At 50.1% G+C, this 26,890-nt stretch overlaps 11 protein-coding genes across 11 annotated transcripts; 4 read left to right on the top strand and 7 right to left on the bottom strand.

Annotated features, from left to right (window-relative positions):
* Positions 1–53: 53 nt before the first annotated feature.
* On the top strand, positions 54–1,720 carry A1O9_09733 (uncharacterized protein; the record flags this gene model as incomplete). The annotated part of the gene is made up of 5 exons (XM_013401074.1): positions 54–62; positions 107–328; positions 384–887; positions 941–1,106; positions 1,164–1,720. The coding sequence occupies 5 exons, from the start codon at positions 54–56 to the stop codon at positions 1,718–1,720; spliced, it is 1,458 nt and encodes a 485-aa protein (XP_013256528.1).
* Positions 1,721–1,931: 211 nt separating this feature from the next.
* On the bottom strand, positions 1,932–4,301 carry A1O9_09734 (acetyltransferase; the record flags this gene model as incomplete). Its single annotated transcript, XM_013401075.1, has 1 exon — positions 1,932–4,301. One exon carries the CDS (start codon positions 4,299–4,301, stop codon positions 1,932–1,934), a length of 2,370 nt encoding a protein of 789 aa, XP_013256529.1.
* A 391-nt stretch (positions 4,302–4,692) lies between these two features.
* On the bottom strand, positions 4,693–5,289 carry A1O9_09735 (uncharacterized protein; the record flags this gene model as incomplete). The annotated part of the gene is made up of 1 exon (XM_013401076.1): positions 4,693–5,289. One exon carries the CDS (start codon positions 5,287–5,289, stop codon positions 4,693–4,695), a length of 597 nt encoding a protein of 198 aa, XP_013256530.1.
* Positions 5,290–5,777: 488 nt separating this feature from the next.
* A1O9_09736 (apyrase) lies at positions 5,778–7,874 on the top strand (the record flags this gene model as incomplete). Its single annotated transcript, XM_013401077.1, has 1 exon — positions 5,778–7,874. The coding sequence occupies one exon, from the start codon at positions 5,778–5,780 to the stop codon at positions 7,872–7,874; it is 2,097 nt and encodes a 698-aa protein (XP_013256531.1).
* An 890-nt stretch (positions 7,875–8,764) lies between these two features.
* A1O9_09737 (uncharacterized protein) lies at positions 8,765–9,787 on the top strand (the record flags this gene model as incomplete). Its single annotated transcript, XM_013401078.1, has 1 exon — positions 8,765–9,787. The coding sequence occupies one exon, from the start codon at positions 8,765–8,767 to the stop codon at positions 9,785–9,787; it is 1,023 nt and encodes a 340-aa protein (XP_013256532.1).
* Positions 9,788–10,200: 413 nt separating this feature from the next.
* Positions 10,201–12,240, bottom strand: A1O9_09738 (uncharacterized protein; the record flags this gene model as incomplete). The annotated part of the gene is made up of 5 exons (XM_013401079.1): positions 10,201–10,521; positions 10,576–10,777; positions 10,843–11,157; positions 11,233–11,546; positions 11,599–12,240. 5 exons carry the CDS (start codon positions 12,238–12,240, stop codon positions 10,201–10,203), a joined length of 1,794 nt encoding a protein of 597 aa, XP_013256533.1.
* Positions 12,241–13,483: 1,243 nt separating this feature from the next.
* On the bottom strand, positions 13,484–15,464 carry A1O9_09739 (uncharacterized protein; the record flags this gene model as incomplete). Its single annotated transcript, XM_013401080.1, has 5 exons — positions 13,484–13,849; positions 13,898–14,054; positions 14,110–15,181; positions 15,231–15,300; positions 15,366–15,464. The coding sequence occupies 5 exons, from the start codon at positions 15,462–15,464 to the stop codon at positions 13,484–13,486; spliced, it is 1,764 nt and encodes a 587-aa protein (XP_013256534.1).
* Positions 15,465–18,104: 2,640 nt separating this feature from the next.
* Positions 18,105–18,923, bottom strand: A1O9_09740 (uncharacterized protein; the record flags this gene model as incomplete). Its single annotated transcript, XM_013401081.1, has 1 exon — positions 18,105–18,923. The coding sequence occupies one exon, from the start codon at positions 18,921–18,923 to the stop codon at positions 18,105–18,107; it is 819 nt and encodes a 272-aa protein (XP_013256535.1).
* A 468-nt stretch (positions 18,924–19,391) lies between these two features.
* Positions 19,392–21,134, bottom strand: A1O9_09741 (uncharacterized protein; the record flags this gene model as incomplete). The annotated part of the gene is made up of 1 exon (XM_013401082.1): positions 19,392–21,134. The coding sequence occupies one exon, from the start codon at positions 21,132–21,134 to the stop codon at positions 19,392–19,394; it is 1,743 nt and encodes a 580-aa protein (XP_013256536.1).
* A 1,517-nt stretch (positions 21,135–22,651) lies between these two features.
* Positions 22,652–23,549, top strand: A1O9_09742 (uncharacterized protein; the record flags this gene model as incomplete). The annotated part of the gene is made up of 4 exons (XM_013401083.1): positions 22,652–22,764; positions 22,846–23,168; positions 23,284–23,420; positions 23,517–23,549. 4 exons carry the CDS (start codon positions 22,652–22,654, stop codon positions 23,547–23,549), a joined length of 606 nt encoding a protein of 201 aa, XP_013256537.1.
* A 424-nt stretch (positions 23,550–23,973) lies between these two features.
* Positions 23,974–25,830, bottom strand: A1O9_09743 (uncharacterized protein; the record flags this gene model as incomplete). The annotated part of the gene is made up of 1 exon (XM_013401084.1): positions 23,974–25,830. One exon carries the CDS (start codon positions 25,828–25,830, stop codon positions 23,974–23,976), a length of 1,857 nt encoding a protein of 618 aa, XP_013256538.1.
* Between the last annotated feature and the right edge of the window lie 1,060 nt (positions 25,831–26,890).

Below are 26,890 nucleotides of genomic sequence, written 5' to 3' on the forward strand. Positions count from 1 at the left end.
AAATTTCAAACCTGCTTCGACAGTCCTTTCTTGCACGAAAGCAATCATTCAAAATGGACCCTGTAAGTCTCTGTTTTTCACGCGCAATCTTTTCTGTGGCTGACAGATCGTGCAGCCTGAGTTCGACGAGTCCCAGGCCAATGGCGGAAATCCGCTTGAGGTCGATGTCAATGCTCAATTCGCTGGATTGGAATTCCATGCAGTCTACCTTGCAATATGTGCCTATCTTGTCTGGATGATCATTCCAGGTCTGGCTCTGCTGTACGGTGGTTTGGCACGTCGCAAGTCCGCACTTACCATGCTGTATCAAGGGTTTGCAGTCATTGGTGTAAGTCTCCCAGTGATCAACTGATATATATTGAGCAAGCTTCTGATGTTCTTAGGTCGTCACTTTCCAATGGATGTTCTGGGGTTATTCGCTGGCCTATTCCCGAACTGCTGGCCCCTTCATCGGAGATCTTGCAAATTTCGGTCTCAAGAATGTCACGGCGGCGCCTTCTCCTGGTAGCGCTTATCTTCCTGAAATCGTCTTCTGTCTCTACCAATTGCTCTTCTGCATCTGCACGGTCATGATCGTGGTTGGTGGCGCTTTTGAGCGTGGTCGTGTCATTCCATCCCTCTTCTTCGGTTTCTGGTGGGCAACGATTGTTTACTGCCCAATCGCCTGCTGGACCTGGAATGGCAATGGTTGGTTGTACAACCTACCCTCACTCGACTATGCCGGTGGTGGCCCCGTTCATATCGCAAGTGGTTGCTCGGCGTTGGCATATGCTGTGGTTCTAGGCAAGAGAAAGCTACACGGTCATAAGTCGATGATGAAACCTCATAATGTTTCCATGGTTTACATTGGCACACTTCTCATCTGGTTTGGATGGTTTGGCTTCAACGTGAGTCGCTCCTAGAACCGACTTCCCTTATGCTGTTGCTGATTTTCTAATAGGGAGGCTCAACCTTGAACGCCACTGTTCGCTCGTACATGGCTGCTTGGAACACAAATGTTGCCGCTGGAATGGGTGTTCTCGGCTGGTCCATGATTGACATGATTCGGTATAAGGGCAAGCTCTCCACGGTTGGAGCTTGTGAAGGTGCCATCGCAGGTCTCGTCGGTGAGTTCCACATTGTTCCAAGATACCCCCAAAACTGCCAAGGCTGACAAATTCTAGGCATCACTCCTGCCGCTGGCTATGTATCTGTCTGGCTCGCTGCCGTCATTGGGCTCGTAACTGGAATGGTATGCTCATCGCTCAAGAATGTCAACGAATGGATCCGCGTCGACGAAGGCATGGATGTCTTCAAGCTTCATGGAATTGGTGGCATGGTCGGCTCCTTCCTGACCGGCATTTTCGCTTCCCAATCGGTTTCCTCGCTTGATGGCGGCACACTTGCCCCTGGCGCTATTGATGGTGACGGTGCACAAGTGGCTCGACAACTCGCAGATATCGCCTCCATTTCCGCTTACGCGTTCACAGTGTCGTTCTGTTTGCTATACATCATGAAACTCATCGGTAAATTCATTCCGTTCATGGCCCTCCGCGTCAGCGAAGAAGCTGAAATCCGTGGCCTGGATGAGGATCAATTCATGGAGGAGGAAGTCGGTGACTGGTCACTCTTCGAACATGGAGCATCCGTGACACAAGGAACCACCCACGAGTCCCATCTGATTTCTAGTCCACCAAGCCCCCCGAATGGGGTTGAGGACAAGAAGACTACCTCGTCTTAAGAGGGAAACCAGAAGATGTTGGGGATCACATCAGGCCGAAGCAGCAAATAGCTGTTGAGTCGCATTTGGAGACGGTAATGATCGCTGGGCGATATATTCAAATTTACAATTCAAGATCTTGATGTTCCAGACACAGATGTGTTCCACTTGCGATATAGCAATAATATGCCATAATAAAAAGGTGTCTCAATTCTTGATTGCCGAAGCTCTATTATAATTTTGATCTTCTTCGTCGTTCTCGTACTGGGGTCACCTTTGTCGGTGTCAATGATGTTTCGGCGTCTTGGAATAATTGCTGATTTAGCCTGGCCGCCAACGACAACACACGCGTCGATACTGCGGCGCCATCGCGCCTGTTCTTGCCTTCTCGCCGGTACGACGCAATCTTCTCAATGAAATCCCAAAGCCGTCCAGATGCGCTCAATTCGCCTGTGACAGTGTCTCTTTCAGGAGTCCAATCGGGGGCTAATCGTACTGTTGGTCCACCTTTGGAGTTGTTACTCTTCGCTACAAGAATGATTCCCTCCTCCTGGCATCTACTGTATGCATTTTTGAGTGCTTCCTTGTTGATCGCTTCAAAGTAAGATAAGTCGCCTTGATGATACAAAGTTCTTCCAGCCAGCTGTGCCATATTCTGTGCCATCTGCATATCAATCCAGATGATCGAAGACCCGGGGGGAGGGACTAGGCACAACAGAGAGACTGCTCCAAGCCAAGCAGCATCCACGAATGGCCAAATGAGAAAGCAGTAGAAATCGAAGTTCTCCCGACCAAGTTTGCGTTCCGCATCCGAGAGCCCAACGACTCTCTGATTATTAGTTTCTGCTATTTGAAGCACTCGATCGCGTGTCAGTCCCTGCATGGCATCCTCTAGATTGTGCCTCAGACCCTGTCCCACGGGGAAAATGAACTCTCCCCGGAAGAGCTGTGATAAAAAGGTTACTTTGTCTATCAGGTCTGCCTCTTGCATACTCTGATTTGCACTACCTCCTCCCTGCTTCACCTTCGTGTACAGAGATGCTGCAATGAGGCTTTCTGAGATGAAGAGATGAATGGTCATGTTTCTGTAAAAGGATAGTTGGAAACGATCGACAGCATAATATGTCTCTTCGGCGAGGCCACCGACAGTCCCAACCAGCTTGGGGCCGAGAACCTCCAGCGCACGTTCAACAATAAACGATGTGGGCATGCCGTGGAAGTCTGCAACCTTTCCTTTGTTTGCTCGGGTCCTTTCGCTGAGCCAGTCAACTCTTCGGATCAACTCTGACTTGCCGACACCACGTCCGCGTAAAGTGAGGAGGACGGTGCCCACAAGTGCTGTGGGCATTATAACAGCGGCGGAGTTGATGTCTGAGAGTACCCTGTAACCCAGTGTTCTCAAAAGTCTGATTCGCGTGCTAGACTCTCGAGAACTTTCCACCAGACTATGCTGACTGGCTAGATCTTGACGGCTTTGTTGCTCGTTTATGAAATCCCTCAGACTCCAAGGCTCGTGGAACCTGCAGTCAACTCTGCCGAGGTTCAGGGACAACACTGAGGAAGATGAGATGAAATCGGCCAAATTTTCCTTCTGTTTGGGCTTCCCAAGCAATTCGTTGACATAGGAATCGACTTCAACGACCTTATCATACTGCAAAGACACGGGGCATATGTATGCATCTTGGGTCCTGCCAGACAATACCGAGTCAAGGAGAAAGCTTAAGATCCCAAAGCGCGGCCCCAATAGCTTGCCAGTCCTGCTCCTAGTACCCTCGATGAAGCATTCTAGGTTGTAACCTTGTTGAAGCATGGTGTCAAGATAAGCCTGGACAAGTGTGGCGTAAAGTTGATCATTAGAAAAGCTCCTTCGGATCCACATGGCTCCACAGCTCTGAAGGAAACCGCCCACGACGGGGAAGTTGAGATTGTCTCCAGCAACGACGACAGGGAGCGTCAGTCCAAGACGGTAGCAAACCAGCTGTAGGGTGACATAGTCGGCGTGGCTGGTGTGTCGAGGTAGGAATATGATGGACTGCTTCTTCTTGGCAGCTACAGCCGCGACTTCTCGCAACCTCTTTACCTCAGCTTCGGATACATGAATACCACTATACACTCTGGTGAGAAGCTGTGTAGCACCATAGAAGGCGGCTCTGATATAAGGCTTGCTTTCCATCTTACACATCATGTAGTCCAGCATGTCGCCGGTTATTTTGATCAATTGGAAGGATATCTCATGTTTTCTTTTCTCCTTCTCTTGCAAGTAAGTCGGGCTTGACTGATCCAATAGGGCTTCGTCCTCTTCGACTTGCAACCGGGCCTCAGTCAGCTCCACGAGCTTTTGTCTCAGGATTGGAGAAGACATGGTTGCAGACTTGAGCTTGGCCGTGTAGCCCGAGTAAAAACACGGTTGGCCAAGAATGTTGTCATAGCCACGCCAGCCAACGCCCCGCACGAAAAGAGAGATTTCATGAGCAAAGTTAAAAGGGTTCTTTCGGAATCGAGCCATTCGCGTGAGGATGCTCTGGTCTGTAACATCGCTGAGTGGTCTTTGAGAAGAGGCTCCAGTGGTGGCCGGAGCCCCTGTGCGGATAGGATCGGTCATCGTGGGTGAGGGAAGGGTGCAAATGCAGGCTACATTAGCTTGTGGACATCTGCAAAGTCAAGAACGTGGCCATGTTGAGTCAACAACAAGGCTTGAGCATGGAAAGGGAAAGATGTCGAGTATAACCTGACTGCGATAAATGGTGAATTGCTGTGTATTCGTTAGAGTACGGAGTATTGTGAGAGAGATAACCGAGGCGGATCGGCAATCCCCATTCGCACCTTCCACGGTACACCTTCCACCTGCACCCGCTCTGCTTTGGTGAAATGCTCGCTCCTTCCTCCGCTTTTCCTTCCTCGCTTCTACATACCCCAACAGAAGTCACGTGCTTTATTACATAATCTTCTACCAGGCCGCCACTGGGTGCCACCCACCCACCTCTGGTATAGTCTCACATCTCGCCCGGACTTATTTCTTTGAGCATATCAATCACTGTATATTCGTGAAATTTATGCCATCGTCCCTTGGGTATCAACCATCTGTCTCCATCCTGCTTATATCCTTTCCTTTTCCAGTATTCGGCGTTCAGGTCCTCCAACACCGTCATATGAAGCCTCACAGGCCTAGGCCCTGCTTCTGCTCCAGTTCCTGCTTGTGCGAGCAGATGTGCGTATACTGCTTGCAGACATCGATCAACAAGACCCTTCTTCCGATATTTGGGGTCTCTATGAGATGCTGCGGGCGCGATTTCCCAATCCCTTCCGTCGTCCTGGGGATTGCCATAATTCCGATGCCCCTTCCATCTTCGCGCCCCTACTACTGCAACCGGACTGTTGTTATTGCCACAATCGAGGACAAGTGTGCATAAGCCATCCGCTCCAAGCTCTTGCAAAAGTTCGTCTGGTCCAGAATACCGATCGTTAATACCCTCGGGATCTTCCAAATTTCCTTCGTAGGTTTCGTTGATCATCTGGATGAGAGGTATCAAAGATGGGTCCTTCGCTAGCTCTTGAGTGGTCAACACTCGCAGCACCAGGTTGGTTTCCATTTGACCTAATTGACCTCTCAAATAGATTTGTAGCTGTTGGATGTAGATATACACACAACCTCTCTCACTGGCAATGGCCGCGAGTAGCTACCTGAGCCACCGCCCGCGTTTTGCGCCCTTCCAAGTACATTCAGATTACATAAGAGGTCACGTGAATTGACATGTCATCCACTCGTCGCCGTCGTCATTTCAGATGACATAAGTAATCACGTGAACAACCAGATGTCATCGCCGCCGTACTGGACGAGTGCTTGCGCCCCTAATGGGCTTCCTTAATCTCGCAGCCAAGTCTCCCTCAACCATTTCCTCCATTCCCTTTGCACCCTCCTCCATCCCTCTCAACGTCACCTCGAATTAGACGTCCATTGTTGCTCGTTGCCATTCTAATTGACAATACCTAAGTTTCCATTCCGAAAAGTGCACTAGCTGGCTAGTTAACGCGCTGACCTGTCCAACGCACTTGAAAAGCATGTGCTTCTAATGGCAAGATGGTCTCAACGGCCGACACACACCGGTATGGCGTTGTCCTCGATGCAGGCTCATCGGGGACACGAGTTTATGTGTACAAGTGGTTGGACAACACTGTCGCTCGCCTAGATGCCTCTAGCCGACATGCGCTCCCTGAACTCGAGACCAAGGACAAGTGGACCAAGAAAGTCCACCCTGGGGTATCAACTTTCGGGACTACACCTGAATTAGTCGGCGATGACCATCTCAAACCTCTCATTAAACATGCCCTCGAATATGTTCCAAAGGAGGCCGTACCGACTACTCCGATTTTTCTCTTAGCAACTGCTGGCATGCGCTTGCTCCCTGATTTCCAACGAGACGCTCTATTGCGCAATATCTGCTCATACGTCCAATCAGAGACTAAGTTTTTGATGCCCGACTGCGGCCTACATGTGCAGGTTATCTCAGGCGAGACGGAGGGGTTGTATGGCTGGATTGCTGCGAACTACCTCCTTGGGGGGTTTGACGACAAAGATCGACATAATCACGGCAAAGGACATCATACATATGGCTTCCTGGATATGGGAGGTGCTTCAGCACAGATTGCTTTCGCACCAAATGCTACAGAAGCTGAAAAGCACGCAGATGATTTGACACTATTAAGATTGAGAACGAATAATGGCGTATCCCAGGAATACAAAGTCTTTGTCACCACCTGGCTTGGGTTCGGGGCTAACGAAGCGCGTCGGCGTTACGTGAAAGATCTGGTGGACTCCTATTCCGCAGAAAGACTCACAGAATTACCTGACCCATGTTTGCCTCAAGGACTCAAGTTGACTTTAGACGGATCCATAATAAACTTGGGAGAAAACCCACCGCCTGGCCATCATCTGGTAGGGACCGGGAAGTTTGACGAGTGTCTTCATCGAACATTCCCACTGCTCGAGAAAGATGTCCCGTGTCCCGACGAACCATGTCTTGTCCATGGTGTTCATGTTCCTGCAATCGACTTTGATGTGAACCATTTTGTTGGAATCAGTGAGTATTGGCATACAACCCATGAGATTTTTGAAATGGCACATAAAGACAAATCCTATGACTTCAACACTTATCAAAGTCGAGTCAAAGAATTTTGCGGACAAGATTGGTCCGTAATTGAAAAGGGAATTGTGGATAAGACCTGGGGCAAGAAGGTTGACGAGCACACTGCCTTTGAGGTCTGTTTTAAAGCTAGTTGGCTTATCAACATGCTGCACGACGGAATCGGCATTCCTCGAGTAGGCATCGAGGACACGGCGGCTTCCTCTTACAATGGCACCAAAGAAATCCTCCAGAGCGGCAAAGATAAGGGCTTCCTCGACCCTTTCCAGGCTGTAAATAAGATCAAATCTACCGAAGTTAGCTGGACCATGGGAAAGATGGTGCTCTATGCCTCCGCTAGTATCCCAGCTGCCGTCGAAGGTGATCTTCCGGTTGGTTTTGGCAGCAATGTTCCGGGCATTTCGAAAGACTTCCAGCTGCCCGGTGGCGGGCTACTCCAGGACATCCCCGACTATACTCCTGGTAAGACTTCAAATACTGGGGAGAGTAGCAACAGCATCACCAACCAAATTCACGACACACTCTTCAAGTCTGACGCCCCCCACCGCCTCCCAGGCTTCATCTTCTTTCTCCTCATCCTAGTCATCGCGACATTCTACCTCTGCGGCCGTGACCGCAGGGCAAAGATCCGCGGAGCTCTATTCGGCTCCTTCCCTTCACCCGGAAAGTCCACATCACGTGGACCGCTGTCCTTCCTCAACAAGATTTTAGGCCGTCAACGCCCCGCTGGTCGCTTCGACCGCGAGCTCGAAGATGGCACGTCTCGATTATACGACCCCAACGACTTCGAATTAGGGAACATGTCATCCTCTTCCGACGATGATACATTCCTAGAGCCAGCGGACGCCTTCCCCAAATCAAAGTCCAGGAGCAAAAGAAACCTAGGTCGGATGACGCCTGACCTGATGGACCGCGCAGGACTGGTCGTGCGGACCGAGAGCCGCGAACGCCTCGGCGGTGACATGAGCTTAGGAATCGCTCCCAGCAAGGGCAGAACCAGCAGCCGCACCGCGAGCCCATCTAGGGGTCGTTGAAGTAGAACACAAAATTAATAGTAGATTGTGAGGACTTGGCGCTTGCCACTTCCGTTTCCTCTTTCGAACTGTACTTGTCGACATTTATATTTGTAACCAAGACTGTCTTTGTAATGAAACGAATTAACGTCGGATATTGTACACGGTTCAGGGTTCTAAACGCCTTCGCAGCGCATATATTCTAACTTTAAGGCGCTCCGAAGTCTGTACATACGGATTAGGTCGCTCAAATACTCCGTACTCCGTGGTGGATACTCGCACCAGCCCCACAACCCCTGTCCTATATGCGGGATTGACACTAACCGCATTTGGCGAAACCCTCGCGAAGCATGCACAAGCTTCCATCTAGCACTTCGATTTCCAAGGACCACATAGCAACAATTGAGTGTTTTATTTGTCTTCAGGGGCACCCAGCAGAATCGAATGATCGTCACTGCCATATCTCCGTTGTCAAAGCCCGTTGAAGAAATGGATCTTCTTGTGTTTAACAGGCTCAGACCCTGGAAGCCTCGGCTGCGGCACGACTCACTGACGGGGTCGCTTTTTTAAGTCCGCACGTGCATTACAAAGAAGTTGCTTGAAATTCACTCGTAGACCGCAGCTGCCTGGTTTCACTCTCACAGAGGAACAGCGCGGTCGAATGGAGAGGCACTCATTGAGTGGCGGGTGTTTTGTTGTGGTCCGAGGTATATAAATCACGCTCGTCCTCGCTCTCGACCAAGCCTCGAAAAAAGAAAACACGAGACAATAGCAAGCCTTTTCGCTTTTATATTCCAGTCTACTGAGCTTCACCAGTAGAAACAAAAAGGACACACAGTCTCGTCAAGAGGATCTTCCAAGCCGAAGAAAAACACCCCGGTACTTGACAGTTCCCACCACCACCACACAACATGGCCACTCATCGCGCCCTGATCTACCCAGCGCAGGGTGGAACACCCAAACTCGAGAACCTGCCGACCCCAACACCCGGCCCAGATGAAGTTGTCATCTCCGTCAAAGCAGTGGCCCTGAACGGGCTTGACAACTATATGCTCGCGCTTGGTGCGTTCGTCGGCCAGTGGCCCGCGGTCGCCGGTTCAGATGTCGCCGGGGTAATCGAGAGCGTGGGATCATCGGTCCCAGAGACCCACAAACCAGGAGGGCGCGTCCTCGCCCTGACTGAGGCATTTACTAAGCTTGCGCAAACGCCTTACGGAGGTTTCCAGGAGAAGATCCTTGTGCACGTCAGCAAGGTCACGCCGATCCCTGACTCTTTGGGCTTCGCTGATGCTTCCATCGTTCCCACCTCTTTGTGGACGACTTGGCTCGCTATGCGCATCATCGGGATCCAGCCCGAGACCAAGTACACTTCTTCGGACAAGAAAGGCTTCCTTGTCTGGGGTGCATCAAGCAGCATCGGCAGTGGAGGGGTGCAGGTCGCGCGTTCCCTCGGCTACGAAGTATATGCGTCCGCGTCACCACAGCACCACGAGTACCTGAAGTCGTTGGGCGCAAGTGTTGTCGTTGACCACCATGATCCAGCCGCAGCGGTAGAATCACTCGTCTCCGCCGCGAAAAGCCATGGTGTCACGATCACGGAGGCGTACCACGCCATCGGCGACTTGAAGCCCGTGCTGGACGTCGTAGCAGGCTTTGGAGGCGGCAAGGTCGCGAGCGCCATTCCACCCAATGAGAACACCCCGCAGGTCGAAAGTGTGCAATGGTCATTCATCGTTCCTCCGCAGGGTGAAGCGGCTTTGAGGGAGTATGATGCATTCATTTTCAATCGCTGGCTTCCCAAGGCGTTACTGGATGGGACTTATAAGCCCTCGCCCAAGACGAAAGTTGTTGGGAAGGGGTTGGGGGCCCTCAATGAGGCCTTGCGCGTTTTGCAGAAGGGTGTGAGTGGGGAGAAGCTCGTTGTTGAGTATTAAGTACGGGCGGTGCCTACACTTGTGAGGTCGAAAAGATGGCCGAATGGAGGTCGAGGCGAAGACTAGCGCTTTCTCCCACCCTGGAATAAGACGAGTGCTTGTTCCTACCCCTGAAATATTGATAGCTTTGACCCATATGGATATCTCGACTGAGTTGTCCTCTGAGTTTTGCAGATTTGTGACGGGAGACACCCAGGGAGGATCTTGCTCAGGTCGTAAAATGGTTAGGTCATCGAGCTCCAGATAGAAATCCAGATATAGGTGTTCAACCATTCGCTGAGAGTCATGAACGGGCAAAGTGACACTCAAGCATTTTATTGGACTGAATCAGACACGTGGCAAGCTAGCAAATCAGGTTTGTGGGAGATGAGTCCGGTGGCTGCTTCCTATGCTGGTAGACCGCCGACAGGATATCAAGCTGCATTACTCATCTCCAGCAGCATAGTTGCAATGTACGGCGCGACGCCTAAAGCGATCACTTTCCGACAATAGATCCTGAGGTCTTCGGAGGCATCACCAGAGAGATCGTCATCCGAATCGCTCCTCCCTACGAAGGTAGCGAGTGCATCAAAGCAGTCCCTGAATACCTCGACATTGGGTGCACCTTCTGCGAGGATAGCAAGGGTTGACGTACAGCTGCGGATACCACGATCAATATCTTGTCTTAGACCCAGGTCACTACCTCGCCACTTGAGGTAGAGAATGGTGATGCCAGCTTGAAAATCGAAAACCATCTATTGATTGGTGAAGTCAGACGCCTTGTCCATGCAAAACGAGAAGAAACTTACATCGATCCAGGATCTGACCAATTGTTTCCCCTTTTGAACAGTTCGGAATGCGGTGCATGTGTCGCAGCAAGCCTTCAGAAGCCGTGCCGCTCGGGGCATTTCGTAGTCTTTCTCGCCAAATGAACTGTAGAGAACCACCCTGCCCACACATGCCATATACTGCAGCCAGAAAGAGCTCAGGTAGCCCACATTTTCTGGGTCACTGAGACTTTGTTAGAACTTACAGGTCCAAGGAAAGGGTGATGGATATCTCGGCAATGTACCTACATGTGCGTGAATATCTGGCTATGATCCGACCACTCGTTAATCTCCTCTTCCATGTTCGCGATGAAAAGCTCAGCCTCATCCAGAGTTAACGTGGGTGCGGTACACATGACTTTCGACTGTATCGTACGGATGCGAAGCATATGAGTGAAAGTCTTCTCAAGAAGGACTTGATCGACGCTGCCGTGGCTTGGGTAGTCAGAGAGCCACGGCATAGAGCATAAGTATGGAGAACAGTCTAGGTAGCAGGGACTCGTGATAAAGGATTCCGCGATACATACAGGGATCCGGAGGGTGCCACTTATCATCCGATCGAGCCTGAGCATTGTCAGTTGGGAAAAGCTATACATTGCTCAGAAGCTGGCTGTGGGAGAGCCTTGGACCTGAACTCACGCGTAGATACATGACCATGCTTTGGTCTTTGCATTATTTTCTTCACTTGGTTCCGATGCAGTAAGGCGATGAAATCCATGCAACGTTGCAAAGCGCATTGTCACACCGCTAAGATGCACAAGACGAGATGTGTTCTCTCCATGCAAAGCTAAGATCACATGTAGCAGCATCGCCTTCAACCGAACAAGTGGCGAAGCATGGTGGTTGGAGATGACACCACGCTCATCTTGGACTCGTGCCAATAACAATCCATGCTGCTTAGATAGCCTTGAACTATTGGTAGAGTGGCTTATTGTCGACCCAATTGCACACAGCTATTTTCACGTTAAAGAGGTGTTCCAGTCGACTCTGTGCTGAGACACCCACTAGGGTCAAAAGGAACGAATACCAGGACACTTGCATTTCATCCGTAACAACTAACATCCCCTTGTAGTACAAGTAGGCATTACCGCACTCGTCAACATCTAAGAAAGGGTATCTTGGATGTATCAGATCAAAATATGTGTGCAAAAAACGAGCAGCATCGAGGTTTGAGATTGATAATTGTTGAAGAGTTTGGACATTCTTGTGCAGGGTTTGAATCGCTGGATCCAAGCCAAAACAGTCCTGATCGTGTGGAGGAATGGAATCTTCTAGTGGCCCTATCACATCTGCTGAGTTATGGGCAGCAAGTAGATCGATGCCGCTCGAGTCGAGAAACGGCTGCTCAAAAACATCACGTGGTCGAGGGGGTTGGTTGGTTGGTGGATAGAACGAGCACTGCCAATGCATCGGATCCATAGGCTGCAGATCGTCCCCAATGAAATATGACGACTGCTGTTGCTCTCCCTCGACAATGAAGGTCGGTGTGACTTCTGGATTCTGTGATTCGAATCTCGCTTCCAATTCTGCAACACGCTGCTGGAGAGATTTCACATAAGAAACCTCATAGATATCGACGGCGTCCACTGTGGCCGGTATGCAGTCTACCCGACCTCTGATAAGTCCATAGACGCTTGAATGGCCCATCATTACACCACAAAAAAAAAAGCAACACTTACCATTTCCACTCTTCGAGCAGTTCTTGCATGATGGCTTATGCCCGTCGCACTTCTGCTTTCGTACCCGACATCGGTGACAAGCCTTTCTCTTACGTGCTTGTTGGTTTGCACCCGGGCTAGAGATTCCTTTTCCAGAATTGGAGGCTTTCATATTAGCTTCACTCAGCATAATGCAGAATTGCGTCACGAAATGCCGAAATCTGTGCACAGCATTGTGAAGAGAATTTCAGGGAGCCATCAATTGGGTGCGTGGGTGGGTGGTATTGATATCAGTAACAGGAAGAAGTTGGTGATATCAGTCGATATCCTGTTGCATCTCAGCGTGTCCAACGATGATGCATCGAAATCGGCCTGGTTGAGATATCAAGGCTGATTTAAGCGCTAGTGGCTCTGGGCGTATTTGGCGTGTTGAAGTTGACGAAAACAGCTCGCGTCTCCCCCCGTTTCGGAACTGGGTGATGCCGCCCTGTATTCGTCCCCTGCTCACCGCGCCGCTTTAACGTAGTTGAATAAATGTAAGCGTTCCTAATACCGTCACCCTTCCTACTCCTATCTTATTTAGCTAGCTATTCTAACTTCTCGTGTAGGCTAGTATTACGAACTAGGCAACCTGCACCTCAAAGGTTTGAGGGAATTTGCCGATGGGGAATAAGATTACGTCGCGTGACAAGGCTGTGTCTCCATCCTGATAAGATAGTATTCCTATGTTCACCACAATGTCGGCATGCTAAGCTGAGGCCAGTGGAACTGATATGATATCTATACGCTTACTACCTAAGATAGGACTACTTTATAGTCAACTTTATTAACTACCCTATCTCCAGACATGGATTGTTAGCAGCCCAGACGCGACAATATCATGAGCATAATTGTAAGATCAATGCCAAGGTGCTATCACACTTTGGGAGGCTTCTATCTAGCGCGGCCTCTATTCACGGAGATTCCATTAGAATCCTAAGTACTTTTAACTTTGACAATATCACCTTGGAAAAGCCTCGTCTAGGGTTCGGCTATGCATCATCCAGCCTAACTGTTTTGACGTACCAAATTTCTTGAGTAATTGTCGTGTCCAGTTTTAGGCCACAATGAACTACAACTTTGTCACCCACGTTCAAAAACCTTGTTTAGGCCTCGTAGAGGCTCAGATCTAGCTATTATGTTGTTCCGATTCACTCTTGGTCCCTTGGAAAACATCAGGCATTCTATCATGATCACTCGTACTTGGCTGCGACACTGCCAAACTCTTTCCCTCTGATCTCCAAAGAGAACTTCATCAGCGCTGACTTGAGCGATATGCACAAGTCATAATGGACATCTACCTTTGTCGATCCATCGGCACAAACCTTTGTCTTCAATGTCGACCTGTCAATGGAGGAAAGATCTGCTGTGAGGCTGCAATTCTTTTTGACAACGCCTTCTTTCGGATACTTGTTCGGCCTGACCGATTCATCTGAGTAAAGTGTATCCGTGAAGAGGAGATCACTTGCGGTGAAGTTTGGCTCTAAGCGTCGGAAGAAGGAGAAACGAATCTTCTGTTCGCGCTGAAGATCCTCGCCTTTTTCAATGTACCATGTCATCTAGGATTGAAGTTAGAAAGGATCTAGCGCCCCGTGTGGTCACCTTACCCGCGACACTCTCAAGTGGCCAAAGGATGAGTCATACCAGGACTCTTGTCCTGCGTCTGAGTCTTCATACTCCTGGTGAGATTTGACGCCGTAATGCCGTGGAGCGACTACAGAGTCTACGATCGCTTCATTTGGCAATTGGCTGAGAACGGCACCCCTAGAGTCCAGTGTCAGTGTATTTCCCAGTAGAGCTCCAAGTCATGGATCCTTACTTGACAATGGCCGACCAAGCGTCGTGTGGTTGGATAACCTGAATGTCTGGGTGACGCTGTTGGATACTCATTTTGAGGTATTCGCTGGCTCCGAATCCACCAACGAGAAAGATGGCTTTGACTTCTGCACCTTTCGCGTGGCCTTCCGCAAGTCGTTTCTTTTGAACCAAGTTCACCTGATCATCCACCATCCTTCCAATGTCTTCAATCAAAGGCTTGAAGATGCCTTCAACAATCTCACTCTTCATTTCCCAAGTACTGCGCTTGAGGTGCTGACTCTCATCATCTTCCAGATCAGCCATGGGAAAGTTTACATACCAACTATCATCATTTTTGCCTCGGAAAGCCGGTTTGACTGTTCTGTCGAAGAACCTGACTGCTTGGTGATAAGCAGGCGTTTTCCGTAGGTGAAAGTATTGGTCTTCTCCCACAACCATCTTGACCTGTTCTTCGAACCGCTTATTTAGCTGCAACGATCCTGCCATCCCACCTTTTGGAGGTACAAGCTCTTTGAGACGTAAACACGGCTTAGTCTGAGTAATCTCGTATGAGATCAGATCGACAGTGCCGCCGCCTGCATCGCAGATAACGAGAGCGTCGCCTACTCCAAGACCTCGGTCTTGCAAGACATGCAACGTATACATGGCAGCAGCTTCCGGCTCTTTGATCAAAGTTGCAGGGTAGATACCAGCTAGTTTCGCTGCGCGGAGAGTGAGATCCTTTGCCCGGTCAGACCACACTGCAGGTACGCTTATGACGAATCTTTTCTGAACATCATTTTCGAGATAGTTCTCGGGAACCTTTGAGGCAATCCGTCCCAAGGCATGTTCATATATTGATTTGATATAGTCCGCGGCTACTTCATGGGCAGGCTTGCCAATCTTGGCCAGCTCGGTCTTGGTGTTCGTGGCCGGCACGTACAACGGCTTATCTTGATCGGGATCGAGAAGCAACTTGATCCCTTCGACTAAGGCATGCTCGTGCTTTTGCCCACCCCACGTGAAGGATTTTTTATTCTTTGGATCATAGCTTATCACCGTTGGGACCTTCGGCTGCTTTTCGCTCTCGAGGCCTGCACCACCAAGTTAGTCGAGATCAGAGACTAGAATGGACTCACATACCCGGCCAGTCGAGGATTGAAGCTAGCTCCGGCTTTGAAGTGGATTTGAATGCATACGCAATCCCACTAAACTATCGGATGAGACATCAGTGACATACCCATGAAAATAATAGCGACCAGCTACTGGATGGCTTACTGTGGTTCCGAAATCGAGGGCGATGATTATCTGATGGTCGGCCTCGAAAAGGGCAAGATCTTCCATTTTTTCTTCCATAGCTTGACGTGCAAGGGACATTTCTTGAAGGCAATCTCAGTGGTAAAAAGGTCTGTCCGAAAAGATGGTTCATCCTTTCTTTATGATGTTGGGATGTTTTGTCACTAAATGCAGAAAGGGCTGTGACAAAGTAAGGCTGAAAGGGGCTCAGTCGTTTTGAACATCTCTACTGTATCTTCCAGGCCCCGGCCAACTTAGATCAGCCTGACCAGGTAAGTGCGCTTGGCAGCTCCTATTTCCTACGTGCCTGACAATTTCTCCTGCAGGTGGCTTTTTTGAGAAGCCATGCTGGCATCCTGATGTCGCCAGCCATCTGCTATCACTGGACATGAAATGCGTCGAGTTGATGCGAACAAAGTCTTGATAAGGGCTACGCGGCGTCATCTGTCGTGGTTGGACGGTATGGGTACATCACATTCTTTGAAATATAGCCGAAACTTCTGAGGCTGAAGGCCCTCCCCTCAATACTCCTCTTCCAGCCAACCTATTGGGCACTCTCACCACGAGACCCCTTCAAGGCTAACGCGAGAGCTGCATTTCCGAAACAGAGACAGTTTTGCGCCCGTATTGTAAGGCTGCAGCCTGTCTCAAACCATTGTTAGGCCTAGAGCACAAAGTTGATACGTCGCCTTTTCGGAGAAGATTTCTCGTGCAGGTTGAAGAGGTGGGCTGAAGCATGATCAGACGAGAAGTACGAGAAAAGTGGGGAATCCGGGAGTCAGTATAAGAGACTAGGTCAAGCGAGCAATCAGGCTGAAAAATTCGCATCAAGCATGTCCCCCAACGACACAATCAGAGCACTCTTCCCTACCATCACATCGTTCCTTCCACTTCTCAGCACCATTTCTTTCTAGTTGACAGGAAGTTCGACCAACAGATGTTTTTTATGGATGGGCCATCCCTAGAACATAACGGCAAAATGGAGATTGCGAAATCCATGCTGGACGCTTTCTATGATCAACTATCTCAATTTATTACAGAAAATTCCCAGAAGGCACAAGAAGAACTCCAGATAGGATTAGCCAACACACGTGATGAGCTTGCTGATGTCAAGAGAAATGTGGAAGATACGAAGCTCACGCTCGAGTCTAAAGTCGAGCAGGTCACGGAGCTTCTGCGCAAGTTCCAGGCCGGGGAGACGAAATTAGAAGCAGTAGAAGACCGTCAAGTAAGTCGAGATGCAGGGTTGTTTTCATATCTTTTGAGGATTTGCCTGGTTGACCGTTGACTTGAGCACCCGTTGAAGAACGTCGATTTTCCCACGATAGAAACTAAGAATTTCGAAGACGAGAGGAAACTACTTCTGGATAGCTGCAAAGCTTATGAAAGATCATACGCCGAGCTACGTGAAACCCATCAGAACCTATTATCTGAACATCAAGATACTTGTGCAGACCTTGCAGTTGCCAGGAAGCAGTTTGCAGAATCCGAAAGAAGACAACGATCTTACAAGAACCAAGTGGAGAGGCTACAAAGTCACCTCGCCAAGAACGCAACCAATGCAAATGAATTGATAGACTCGGATATCAACCAAAGACTAGACATTATCCGAGCCAGGACCCAATCCATTGTAAAGAGGTTCTGTGTGGGGGAGGCTCATAAACCCGAACGGAAATCACCCGAATTTGCACAGCTCGACGACGACTGGGCAAAGAAGGAAAGATCCATCATCACAAAGTACAACCAGGAAGACGTCGAAGAGTTCAGAACATACTGGATGAGAGGTCAGATTTACATGTTTCTAGAGAGAGACATTTTCAATCAGCGAGTCTTTGGGCTAGAGCCGGATCTTGAGGAAAAATTGGCCGAGTTCGAACGCCTGATCGCTAAACATAATCCTCGTAAGTATCCACACTGGGGAAGCGCGCAACCGTATCTAATAAGCCCCTTCTCAGATACCGATACCAGCGACTGGCGAGGGCTTACCGTAGGATATAGCAAATCTATAGGCATGACCAACGGGGAACTGCCAAAGAGAGTGGCCCAGCACGTGGCGAACCTGTTTCATCCGTGGATCGTGGGCAACCCTAGCCTCCTGTCTCGCACTATTAACTTGCCAGGATCGAGGAAGTACGAATATCCTCCAGAATTGGTTCCCACATTGACGGAGCTTTGCCAAAACGCATACGACCTGGCCGTCATGCTCAGAAGGAGCGCGGACAATTATTATTTTCTGCCGATCGATGAAGGCACCAAAGTCGAATCCCAAGAGGGAGAGGACTTCCAGCTGGAGGACATGATTGGTCCGAAGAACAAATTGGTAGGCTCGAAAGTCTGGATCACTCTCTTTGGCGCTCTGGTCAAAGAATCTCACACCGGTGGTCGACATGTCATGGCAAAGGCTCGCATCGTATGCAAAGCGCCCCTGCCTCTTCCTGACCGCCGTCGATCTGTGAGTCCTAGGAAGAAGGAATAGTAGTCAGGTAGTTCACAGTATTATTTTTTGAGATGGACGGCATTTGTCAGATTATTTGTGTACACCCGCAATCTTGATTGCCAGGGTCCAAGGAGAAGCCAAGGAGAAGTAAAACGACCTCAAGATGGTGGTGATGAAGCTATCCATCAAGAGGATATCATGATCCTTGGGAGCAGCGTGCAACTAAATGCTCTTTGTTTATAGTACCAGGTAGCTCCAGCTCTAGGTCTAGATTAACTTCAAGCTCATACATCTCCATATGTGACCTCCATGTCTCTGACTCTCTTGACGCAGGCATCCGAATACTCAATTACACGGTTGTTGAAATCCTTTCTATGGTCTATCAGATGCTGAGGCAATGGAATTTTGTTGTAGGAGCTCGGCACCGGCTCCCCAATCGTCTCAGTGACTGGAAGATAACCAGTCCATACGCTGCTCACAGCAGCCTGATCGGCCAGGTCAGCCTTGTCGTCGGCTGGCGGGCCATCACGGATCTTGCCACTGCCGCTGTGGATCTTGACACGCAGCATCTGAGTGCTGGACAACTCGGCCTTGTTGATTGGGAGCCGAGTGTTCTTCCACCTGCCCGCGACCACCTTGTTGGTGATGTGCTCCATGGCATAGAGCTTTTCGTCCGGGTCAGTCACTAGCTCCGCGTGGCCGAACAGGACTGCGGAGCGGTAGTTGTAGGAGTGAGAGAAGGACGATATAGCCAGCACGAGTCCGTCGACTTTACTGGCAGCTATGCATACTGGGAGGCCGGCTTTGCCGGCTTCCTGAGCTTGGCGCGTAAGGTTCATGATTCGCGATGAGACGTAGCCGTGCAGGTAGCAGTCAAGGGCTTCGTCCCGTCCGGCGCTCGGGTTCTCGAAAGACGCCATTATTCCTATCATCGGCAAGATTGAAGGAAATTCATCTTCGGGACTGGGACTGAATGATACGTTCAGGACCAGTGCCGTGTCGATGATGGAGTGGATGATTTCGAGATCGTAAACCCCTCGGTTCTTTCCTAGTCGGTTGACTGTGTTGTGTTTTCGCTTTGGATATTCAAGATTTCTTCCCATGGTTACTCGCAGTGATCAGTTGAGACAGACCAGTACACGATGGTGAATGTTAAGGGTGTCGGGGAAGGGAAAGCTTAAATCGGACGCGCTGAGGCAGATACACGGCCATGCCTCGAGGATATTAATACTTTCGCTCATGGCTACTTAAGCCATAATCTTGATCAGCCTTTGCCGTGATCCATCATGATACTCCAGAATGGATGTACGTCGTGTCATCTCAACGAGCCAACAATGATTGGGTGCACGTCAAGTCCTCCCTGACTGGGTCCATCGGAGTTGTCGGCTTAAGTGGGGACTGTCGGGCTTTTCGGGATGGGGAGTACATCAACCAAACAGATTCCATGAATCTATGGCACATGAGAAAGTCGTGTAATTACTACCCAGTGAAACGTAGTTCACAGGCAGAAAGTTGGTGTTCTGATCTATGTCCGGAACGAAGTCCTTTGAACTTGTGACGGCTCCTCAATTCTAACCCAACTTCTCGCCTGCAGCCTCGAACACTGCTTTAAACTTCTCCGGAATATCATACTTCCCAACCACGACCTCAATCAGATTTAAGCCTCCTGGATTCATCCGTTTTGGATTGCTCAATACCCCCTCAAGTGCAGCCCACGTCTGAACCCTTTGAGTCATAATAGGGTACTCTTGTGGCTTTCCGACATCAGACTTGGCCCCAAACCATCGGGGAAGGTCTGCATAATCCCAGGGCGCGAGGTCGTTATATTCCTCGTCCATGCCATGAATATGACGTTCATAGGCATATCCGGAGTTGTTGATAATGAAGATGGTCAAGGGAATGCGATAACGAATCACGGTGCTGAGCTCCTGTGCTGTGGCTTGGAAGCTGCCATCACCTTCAAGGAGGATAACACGGGGATTATCCTTGAGCTTTTGCTTGGCCAACAAGCCTCTTTGACGTTGTCCCAGTGCAGCTCCTTGTGCGGCTGGAAGCATGTGGCCAATAGAGAACCATTGGCCCGATGCTATGGTATGTGCTGACTTGGGCAAGATGAGATCTCGCCCTCCCAGTATAGGGGTGGCGTTGGCCAGGAGGATAACGTCATCTTCTTTCAGATACTTATTGAGATAAAGATAGAAGTTTTCTTGGTCGATCTCGTGATCCATGTCGTGAATGGTAGGCTTGAATTTGCGAAAATTGCCTAGCGAAGAGACATCTGGTTTGTTGAGCAGTTGTGGATCGATCCTCTCCGTCAAAACAGGCAGAAAGTCCTCGAGATTCATTTTGGCCATCGGTTGGTTCGGGATCTGAACTGATCCCTTGTCTACTATGATCATCTTCTTCACATCTGGAATGACTTGCCACCCTAGAGTTTGAGTATCCGAGAACATTGGCCCAAATGCAATAACTAGATCTGCCCCATTGAGATATGGCATCGTGTCAATTCGCCCGACCGGACCTGAATGGACGCCGTAAAAATTCGGGAAAGAATGGCTTACCATTCCGTTGCCTGACGGCATAGCCAGTGTCGGAATTCCGCTTTTCTGAACAAACGCATTAATTTCCTTCTTCAGGTGACGAACGCCACGGCCAGAGTCAACGAGGATTAAAGGTTGTTTAGCGTTTTGGATTTTTGCTTGAACGGCGTCGACAAGACCGTCGAACCGTCCGTCTACGAGATTGCTCTTCCTTACGAGTTGCTGATTCAGCCGTGCACCATCAACCTCCTTTGCCACCATATCACATGGCAAATCGATGTAGACTGGTTGGTTCTTCGCCAAACATGCTGTGATGACTTCATCAATCATCTCTGCCGCGTCGTGCTCATCGACGAGATGTGCTTGTGCCGCCGTGACTTGTTTTGCCATCTCCGCAAAAACGCGAGGTCTTCCATCGCCCAGTGTATGGTGAATGTTCAAAGCCTGACGTTGCATCTCGCGTTGCGGCGAGCCGACTATACTGACCACCGGGACGTGCTCCGCATATGAGCCCGCGATTGCATTGATGGCACTTAGTTCCCCAACACCGTAGGTGGTAAAAAGTGCGCCAAGGCCCACCACACGTGCATATCCATCGGCGGCGTATCCTGCGTTCAGCTCATTGCAGGAGTTGATCCACTTGATGTTGGATGGTTTGAGATAATCTAGTGCCTTTAGGGTGAAGTCACCAGGCACGCCGTGCATATATTGCACATTGTTCTGTCGAAGGCGAGTAAACAAGTATTGGGCGAGGGGAACTGGCTTCCAAGGCATATCGAGTTACCTCAAGCAGCTGGCCCAACCACTACACTTGATTCTTCCGTATGACGCGTGATCCTGTCGGAATTGCCAACAGGTGCTTATGAGGGTCGCATTTCATGTCAGCGTTGGGTTGATGATTCACGCTATCTTGTGTAAGCTTGCAATATGGACATTCACAACATTACGATGGGCGAGATCCCGAGGTTAGCACGTTCGTCATTTAGGAAACTTGAAGACGGTCTGTCATTAGAGTCTGCTAACCGTCAGACGAGTGATAGTGCTACTTTGATAGGATTGATACTTGTAAATATTCCTAAATAGCGTCGTCAAGCATTTACCCGAGATGAAATGACCTTGTCTTGGAGGTGACGATAGTAATAAAATCCGGTCAGATATCTGGCCTGATCATTATCATGGGCCGCCTTATGAATGAGAAGCCAAAAAGTTTCACTTCAGGCACCCTCAGAGCAAATTGGCACCTGGTGCATTATGTCCGCAGCATGTTCTGAATATCATTGCAAGTCGTGTGCTTTGTATCACATGTGCTCGTTGTCATGAAGACAAGAGAAGAGGACAGGAGCAGTGATGCTCTGGTAAGTCAGTGTCAGCACTTCACGAGCAACTTGGACCGGCGCACAGTGGTGAAGAATCTCCAGTCCGAGACGAAATGAAATGAAGGCTTGGAAGGAAAACATCCCTGCGCAGTTCACCTCGTCGTCCGTTCATTTTACACGGAAGAACCGACCAGTCTGCCCAGGAAGATCGGGCCAATACCGCCCGGAAAGCCTTGCCAGAGGAAGTAATATCCTGCGCCACAACTCTGGGGCATGGTATTATGTCCACCTATATTGCCATTCGGGCCCATGTCAAAGACGCTGAGGTCCATATCGGCTCTTATGGTCAAAAGCTATCCGAGTGCCTTCTGCCTCACTTGGAATGGTCGCCCCCTTAGACCCGGATGTTGACCATCAAGCCGAACCGAGTCTTGGCGAATCGAACAACATCAGCAACCTTGAGTTATTCTGTATTGCTTCGAACCGATTCTCTAGACAACACTGACCAGGCTTCCGACCATTACCGGCCAATCATGCGAAAACGCATTCATAGCACCAGCATTCTAGATTGATGCTATTCATCTATGCCGAAGTCAGCCAGCCCACCCAGACTAAGTCCGGGCAGTTCTGCCTTCTTGTCTATTGTTTCACGGATACTAATCGAACCACCAGGTGATCCTACCGTACCAAGAGCGGACGAAGTCTGCGCCGTTCAGGAGCGTGCTTCTTTTCATTTATACCGTTTGCCGATGGAGGTGCGCTAAACGGTCAATATCTCCCGCGCAAGGAGTGCAACAGTCTCCATCGTGGGATTGCTAACGCCAAGTTTTAATCTCAGAGCCTTCCAGAAGTTGATTCGAGCGTCGCTATATAAATATGTCGGCCTCACCTCTTCTATTTCAATGGACCCAAGCATTCAATCCCCTCCATTCAACCTAGATAGTTCATCAAGAGGGACACTGTATCTCCAACACAATGGTTTCATTCAAATTTATTCTATCGCTTGGTCTGCTAGGTAGCACGATCACCAGTGCCTTCCCGACGCTAGGGCGGACCCCGGGCTGCGGAGAGATAGACATCTTCATGACGTACGTACTCAAAGCAACGGGACAGTGCCGAAGGGTGCGAGAAAAGAATCCAAGCTAACATCAGCATGTCCTCCCTCGCAGTGGCTTACCTGCATCTCATCCACTCGTCAAAGCCCAAGGGTTCGATCCAATATTCGTCAACAAGTCTCTCACAGCAGACGCTGCCGAGGTCGTCAAGGCCGGCTATAATCTGCGAGGTAAGAATCCAAACCCCCGAACCTTCTCTGACTCTCAAAGCCTGCGGTCACCTAACGCAGGAATTTTCCATTTAGTGGTTCTCATGGGCCCCGAACAGCCCATCAGCATTCTAGGAGACCAACTCAATGGCATCAACTGGGACGGCACAGGCGTTGGTTTCGGTGTACGAGGCTCTCCCCTACAGAACCTGACTGTGCGCCTCGAAGGTAATGACATCTGGCCTCTTCACACACTCTCTCTCTGTGCAAATTCCCTTCGGCCTTCCTAGTCGGCGCAAACCGACACATGCCGCTGACTCTTTTGGCTTCCATCTGCATCTAGACATCCTTCAAACATACCGCGAAAAAGCCTGGCGTGCACCAATTCTATTCAACCACTCGCCGACCTCCTCGCTGTGGGCGATCCAGAGACACTTCCCCCTGTCGAGCAACTGCACCAACTCGCCGGGCAAGGATCTTGTAAGTTGCAACTTTGTCCACCCTTTGTTTGCATTCATGTGGTGCGGTGGCCGTTCCGGAGTGCTTGAGCTAATCCCTCACCTCGCTTCGTCACAGGGCCTCAGCATCATCTGCGATATCTGTGATTAAGGGTCGGCATCACTCAACTCCAGGACCGAGCCAGAAATTAGCCACCGTTGCAGAAAAGCCAGCGATCTAACTGGCCTTATGGTATAACTGATATCAGCGTGACAGGCCCACTGGCAGGTGGAGAAGGGGGCCACGACAGCATCTTTCGGACCGATCGAGTGCTTCTTTCGCCAAGACGATATTGGATTCCATGGTATTTTCCACCGGCTGTATGGAGAACGATTGGTATGATAGAGATTTTGTAATGCTATATTTCGAGCCACCCAAGGAAGATTAATTCTTGTGATATTATTATTTATTATTATAAGTGGATGTTTTGATTGGAAAGGCCCCTCTACACCCACAATACTGGGACACTGTCTTCATTCACGGGTCCTATCTCCAGAGGAGAAGCGCGGACACCACAGCCACACCCACGCACGATTCACACGGTCCCGGCATGCACCAACGCCAAACCCTCGTGGCCCGTTCTCGGGACAAAAACACCACCGGTCCCCGCCAGCTTATCCTTCAAAACCGCACCATCAGTGCGAACACCCAATAAGTGCACCGGAACACGATCCACCTGCCGCTGCGTGTTCTGTCTGAAGTCGACGTATCGCTCACTCAGCGATCTCGCCGATGCAGCAGACCTGATGCGCTCGAGGGTCGCGTCGGCCTGCCAGTTCGAGCGCGAGCGCGACAGGCTCGTGGAAGTCACGGCGATGTCTTTGTAGAAGTCGAAGAGCTGGGCGTCGGGATCGGGAGTACTTTGCGCCTCGTCGTCGTCCTCCGCGTCGCGGCGGAGAAAGCCCATCATCAGGACCGACAGTTTCGCGTCGAAGAACATCTGCCCCTTGAAGTCGTGAATCAAGTACACACGTACCATGTTCCTCCGAACCACGGTTCGCCTTGCTCTCGGATCCGGCGAGATGAAGATTATTGCTTGATGCCAACCGTCGTTGGGGACTTCTTTCTCGGCAGCCTGTTTGCTGGGTAGATCCACGGCGGCCCAGCCGAAGTAGACTCCGCGGTGCCGCAGGAGGATGTCCTCTGCGACGCCAGAGAGGTTCGCCGTTGGCATGTTCAGTTGTGCTTTGCTGGACCCGCTGCCAGGGACGACCTTGCCGCGGAACCGGACTGGGAAGGGAGGCTCTGGGCCTGATTCTTCTCCGATAATGTCGGGGCGAGACAGAGCATCGTAGGGGGCTTTTTGGATGGAGTTGGAGTTGAAAGAGGTATCCCTTGTCTGTTCGTACTGTTCGTTGGCATTGTCGATGCGATCCTGGATACCGCTGGAGTCGTATGCAGTGGTCATTGCCTGTTGCACCACCGCACTCGGCTGGTAAACTTGCGAGACTTTGCTGGAGACGAAAGTCCTCGCAGTATCTGTGACTGGGCTCAGGGTTGCAGTGACTGTGTTGTTGGCGACCACCGAGGCAATCTTAATGCCGACTTCTAACGGCATGGTCATCAGGGATGCACCTCTGATGGAACTACCATCCGTCGACGAAGAAGCCAGGCGGAAGATTGGGCTTCCACATAGAACTTTCTTTCCCTCAGCGGAGCACAACACCACCCTCAGGTAGCCATCATCCGCTCCACAAGGGATGCGGAGGATGTCGGTTTCCCGTACGCGATGGGATCGAATGTCTTTCGGGGCTTTCTTCAAGAATTTCTTGATGTCCCGTTGCCATGCCCGCTCATCGGTCGGGGTCAGCTGATCTGGAGTGGCTTTGACAGTAGGAGTTACATCTACCCATGTGCTTCGAGCACCGAGTAGTCCTCCGATCTTCAATCCGGTCTTGCCAGAAAATCCCTTGCGTTGCAGCCATAATGTCCTGTCTGGGGGAAGATCTCTGTCGGAGAATATCGTGATTGCAAGGTTGGTAGAGGAACCAGTGTAGTAGACTAGGCCGTGAGAATGACGCAAGATCGAATAATGTTTCGTTGATTCGTACGGATGGCTGATGAGACCTCCGGCAAAGTGTCGGACGTCTTGCATGGCTGTTTTGAACATCTGACCAGCTTTGGGTTTCTCACTTGTTGGACTGGTGGGGCTTATTGGAGTGCCAGGTGTGGAGGAACCGGCTGTCAAGTAAGAGGTGTGGTAGCTAGATTCACTTGAGATACTTGTCGGAGACTGAACTAACCCTGCTCCTGCAGGGGTTTCCAGGGACATTGCTTGGAGGATGGCCGTGTGCTCCTCCATGGAGATGTCATCGATAGTTCCATAACGGTGGTCAAAGTCATCTGTCTGAGCAGTCTTCAACTGCGGTCGTTGGCCGTCAATTGGATCCATTACATGAGTGGTACCAGATCGTGACTTTGAAGCATGCAAGCGATTGGAGCTGTCGAAGGGAATGCTGTTCTTCTTACAGCTTAGCTAACGGTGTGCTGTAGCCAGGGGCCAAGTTCAACTTTTCGAGCCATAGCTGCTCCAGATGCCGAAAATTGTGCCGCTTAGCATATAGTCCAACACAATAGAAAGGTGTCCTGGGCGAAACTAGTGTTATTAAGCCAGCGGATGTTGGTTCGAAACTTGAAGCAGCGAGGCTTTGATCGTCCGGGGAAGTAGAGGGCCCGGTTGGCAAGTTCCGGGTGTTCCGAATGGTCCACTGTACGAGATTTGTACTCCCTATCAACGAAGTTCCTGTCATCTTTGCTTCCAATTTGAGTAGTCCTTGCTGCTCTGGCTAGGCAGTAACAACGGTCTCATCGCCTGTGGGCTTTAACGAGAAGACTTGGGATATATTCACCATTGACCAGAACCAGCGTTCGAGAGTTTCTTTGAAACTCTCGAGCGACTCCCAGATACACAATATGAGAGACACAACATGGCATTGCCACTGATCGTCACCTCACTGTCTCAACAAGCACGCTAGGGTAGCCATATGCCCAGGCTTGAACACGTTCCACAACATAGTTTTCGGGAAGAAGGCGGTGAGAATTATTGGCAGCACAAGTGCTGTGCACCGGGTGTGTGGCCCGAGGCGTCGCTGGGGTGCGGCCTCACCTTGCGTCAGAGCAGCTGTGGACGAGCATTAGGTTGTGTTAAGATGTGACACCTTCGGATAGCAAAAGAAGTCCATCAGCCAACATTGAGGAGTATTTACATCATCCAAATTAAGCAAAAGGTTCACAAAAAGTTCACGCATCAGAGTAGTATATCATTCAGACCTCAGTGATTGAAAGTATCAATGTATATTTAAGGGATTTGATTAGGCCTTGTGCTAATAAGCACATGACTAGGATGTACGTATGGCACAGCGTAGAGAAAACACATCTATCGTAAACATCATGAAACGTCCTGGATCCGGATGGAGTTTTTTTTGTGCGTAATATATTCGTACATGTGGACG

This window comes from Exophiala aquamarina (genome assembly GCF_000709125.1).
Source record: "Exophiala aquamarina CBS 119918 chromosome Unknown aczIA-supercont1.11, whole genome shotgun sequence".
NCBI classification, from domain to species: Eukaryota; Fungi; Ascomycota; class Eurotiomycetes; order Chaetothyriales; family Herpotrichiellaceae; genus Exophiala; species Exophiala aquamarina.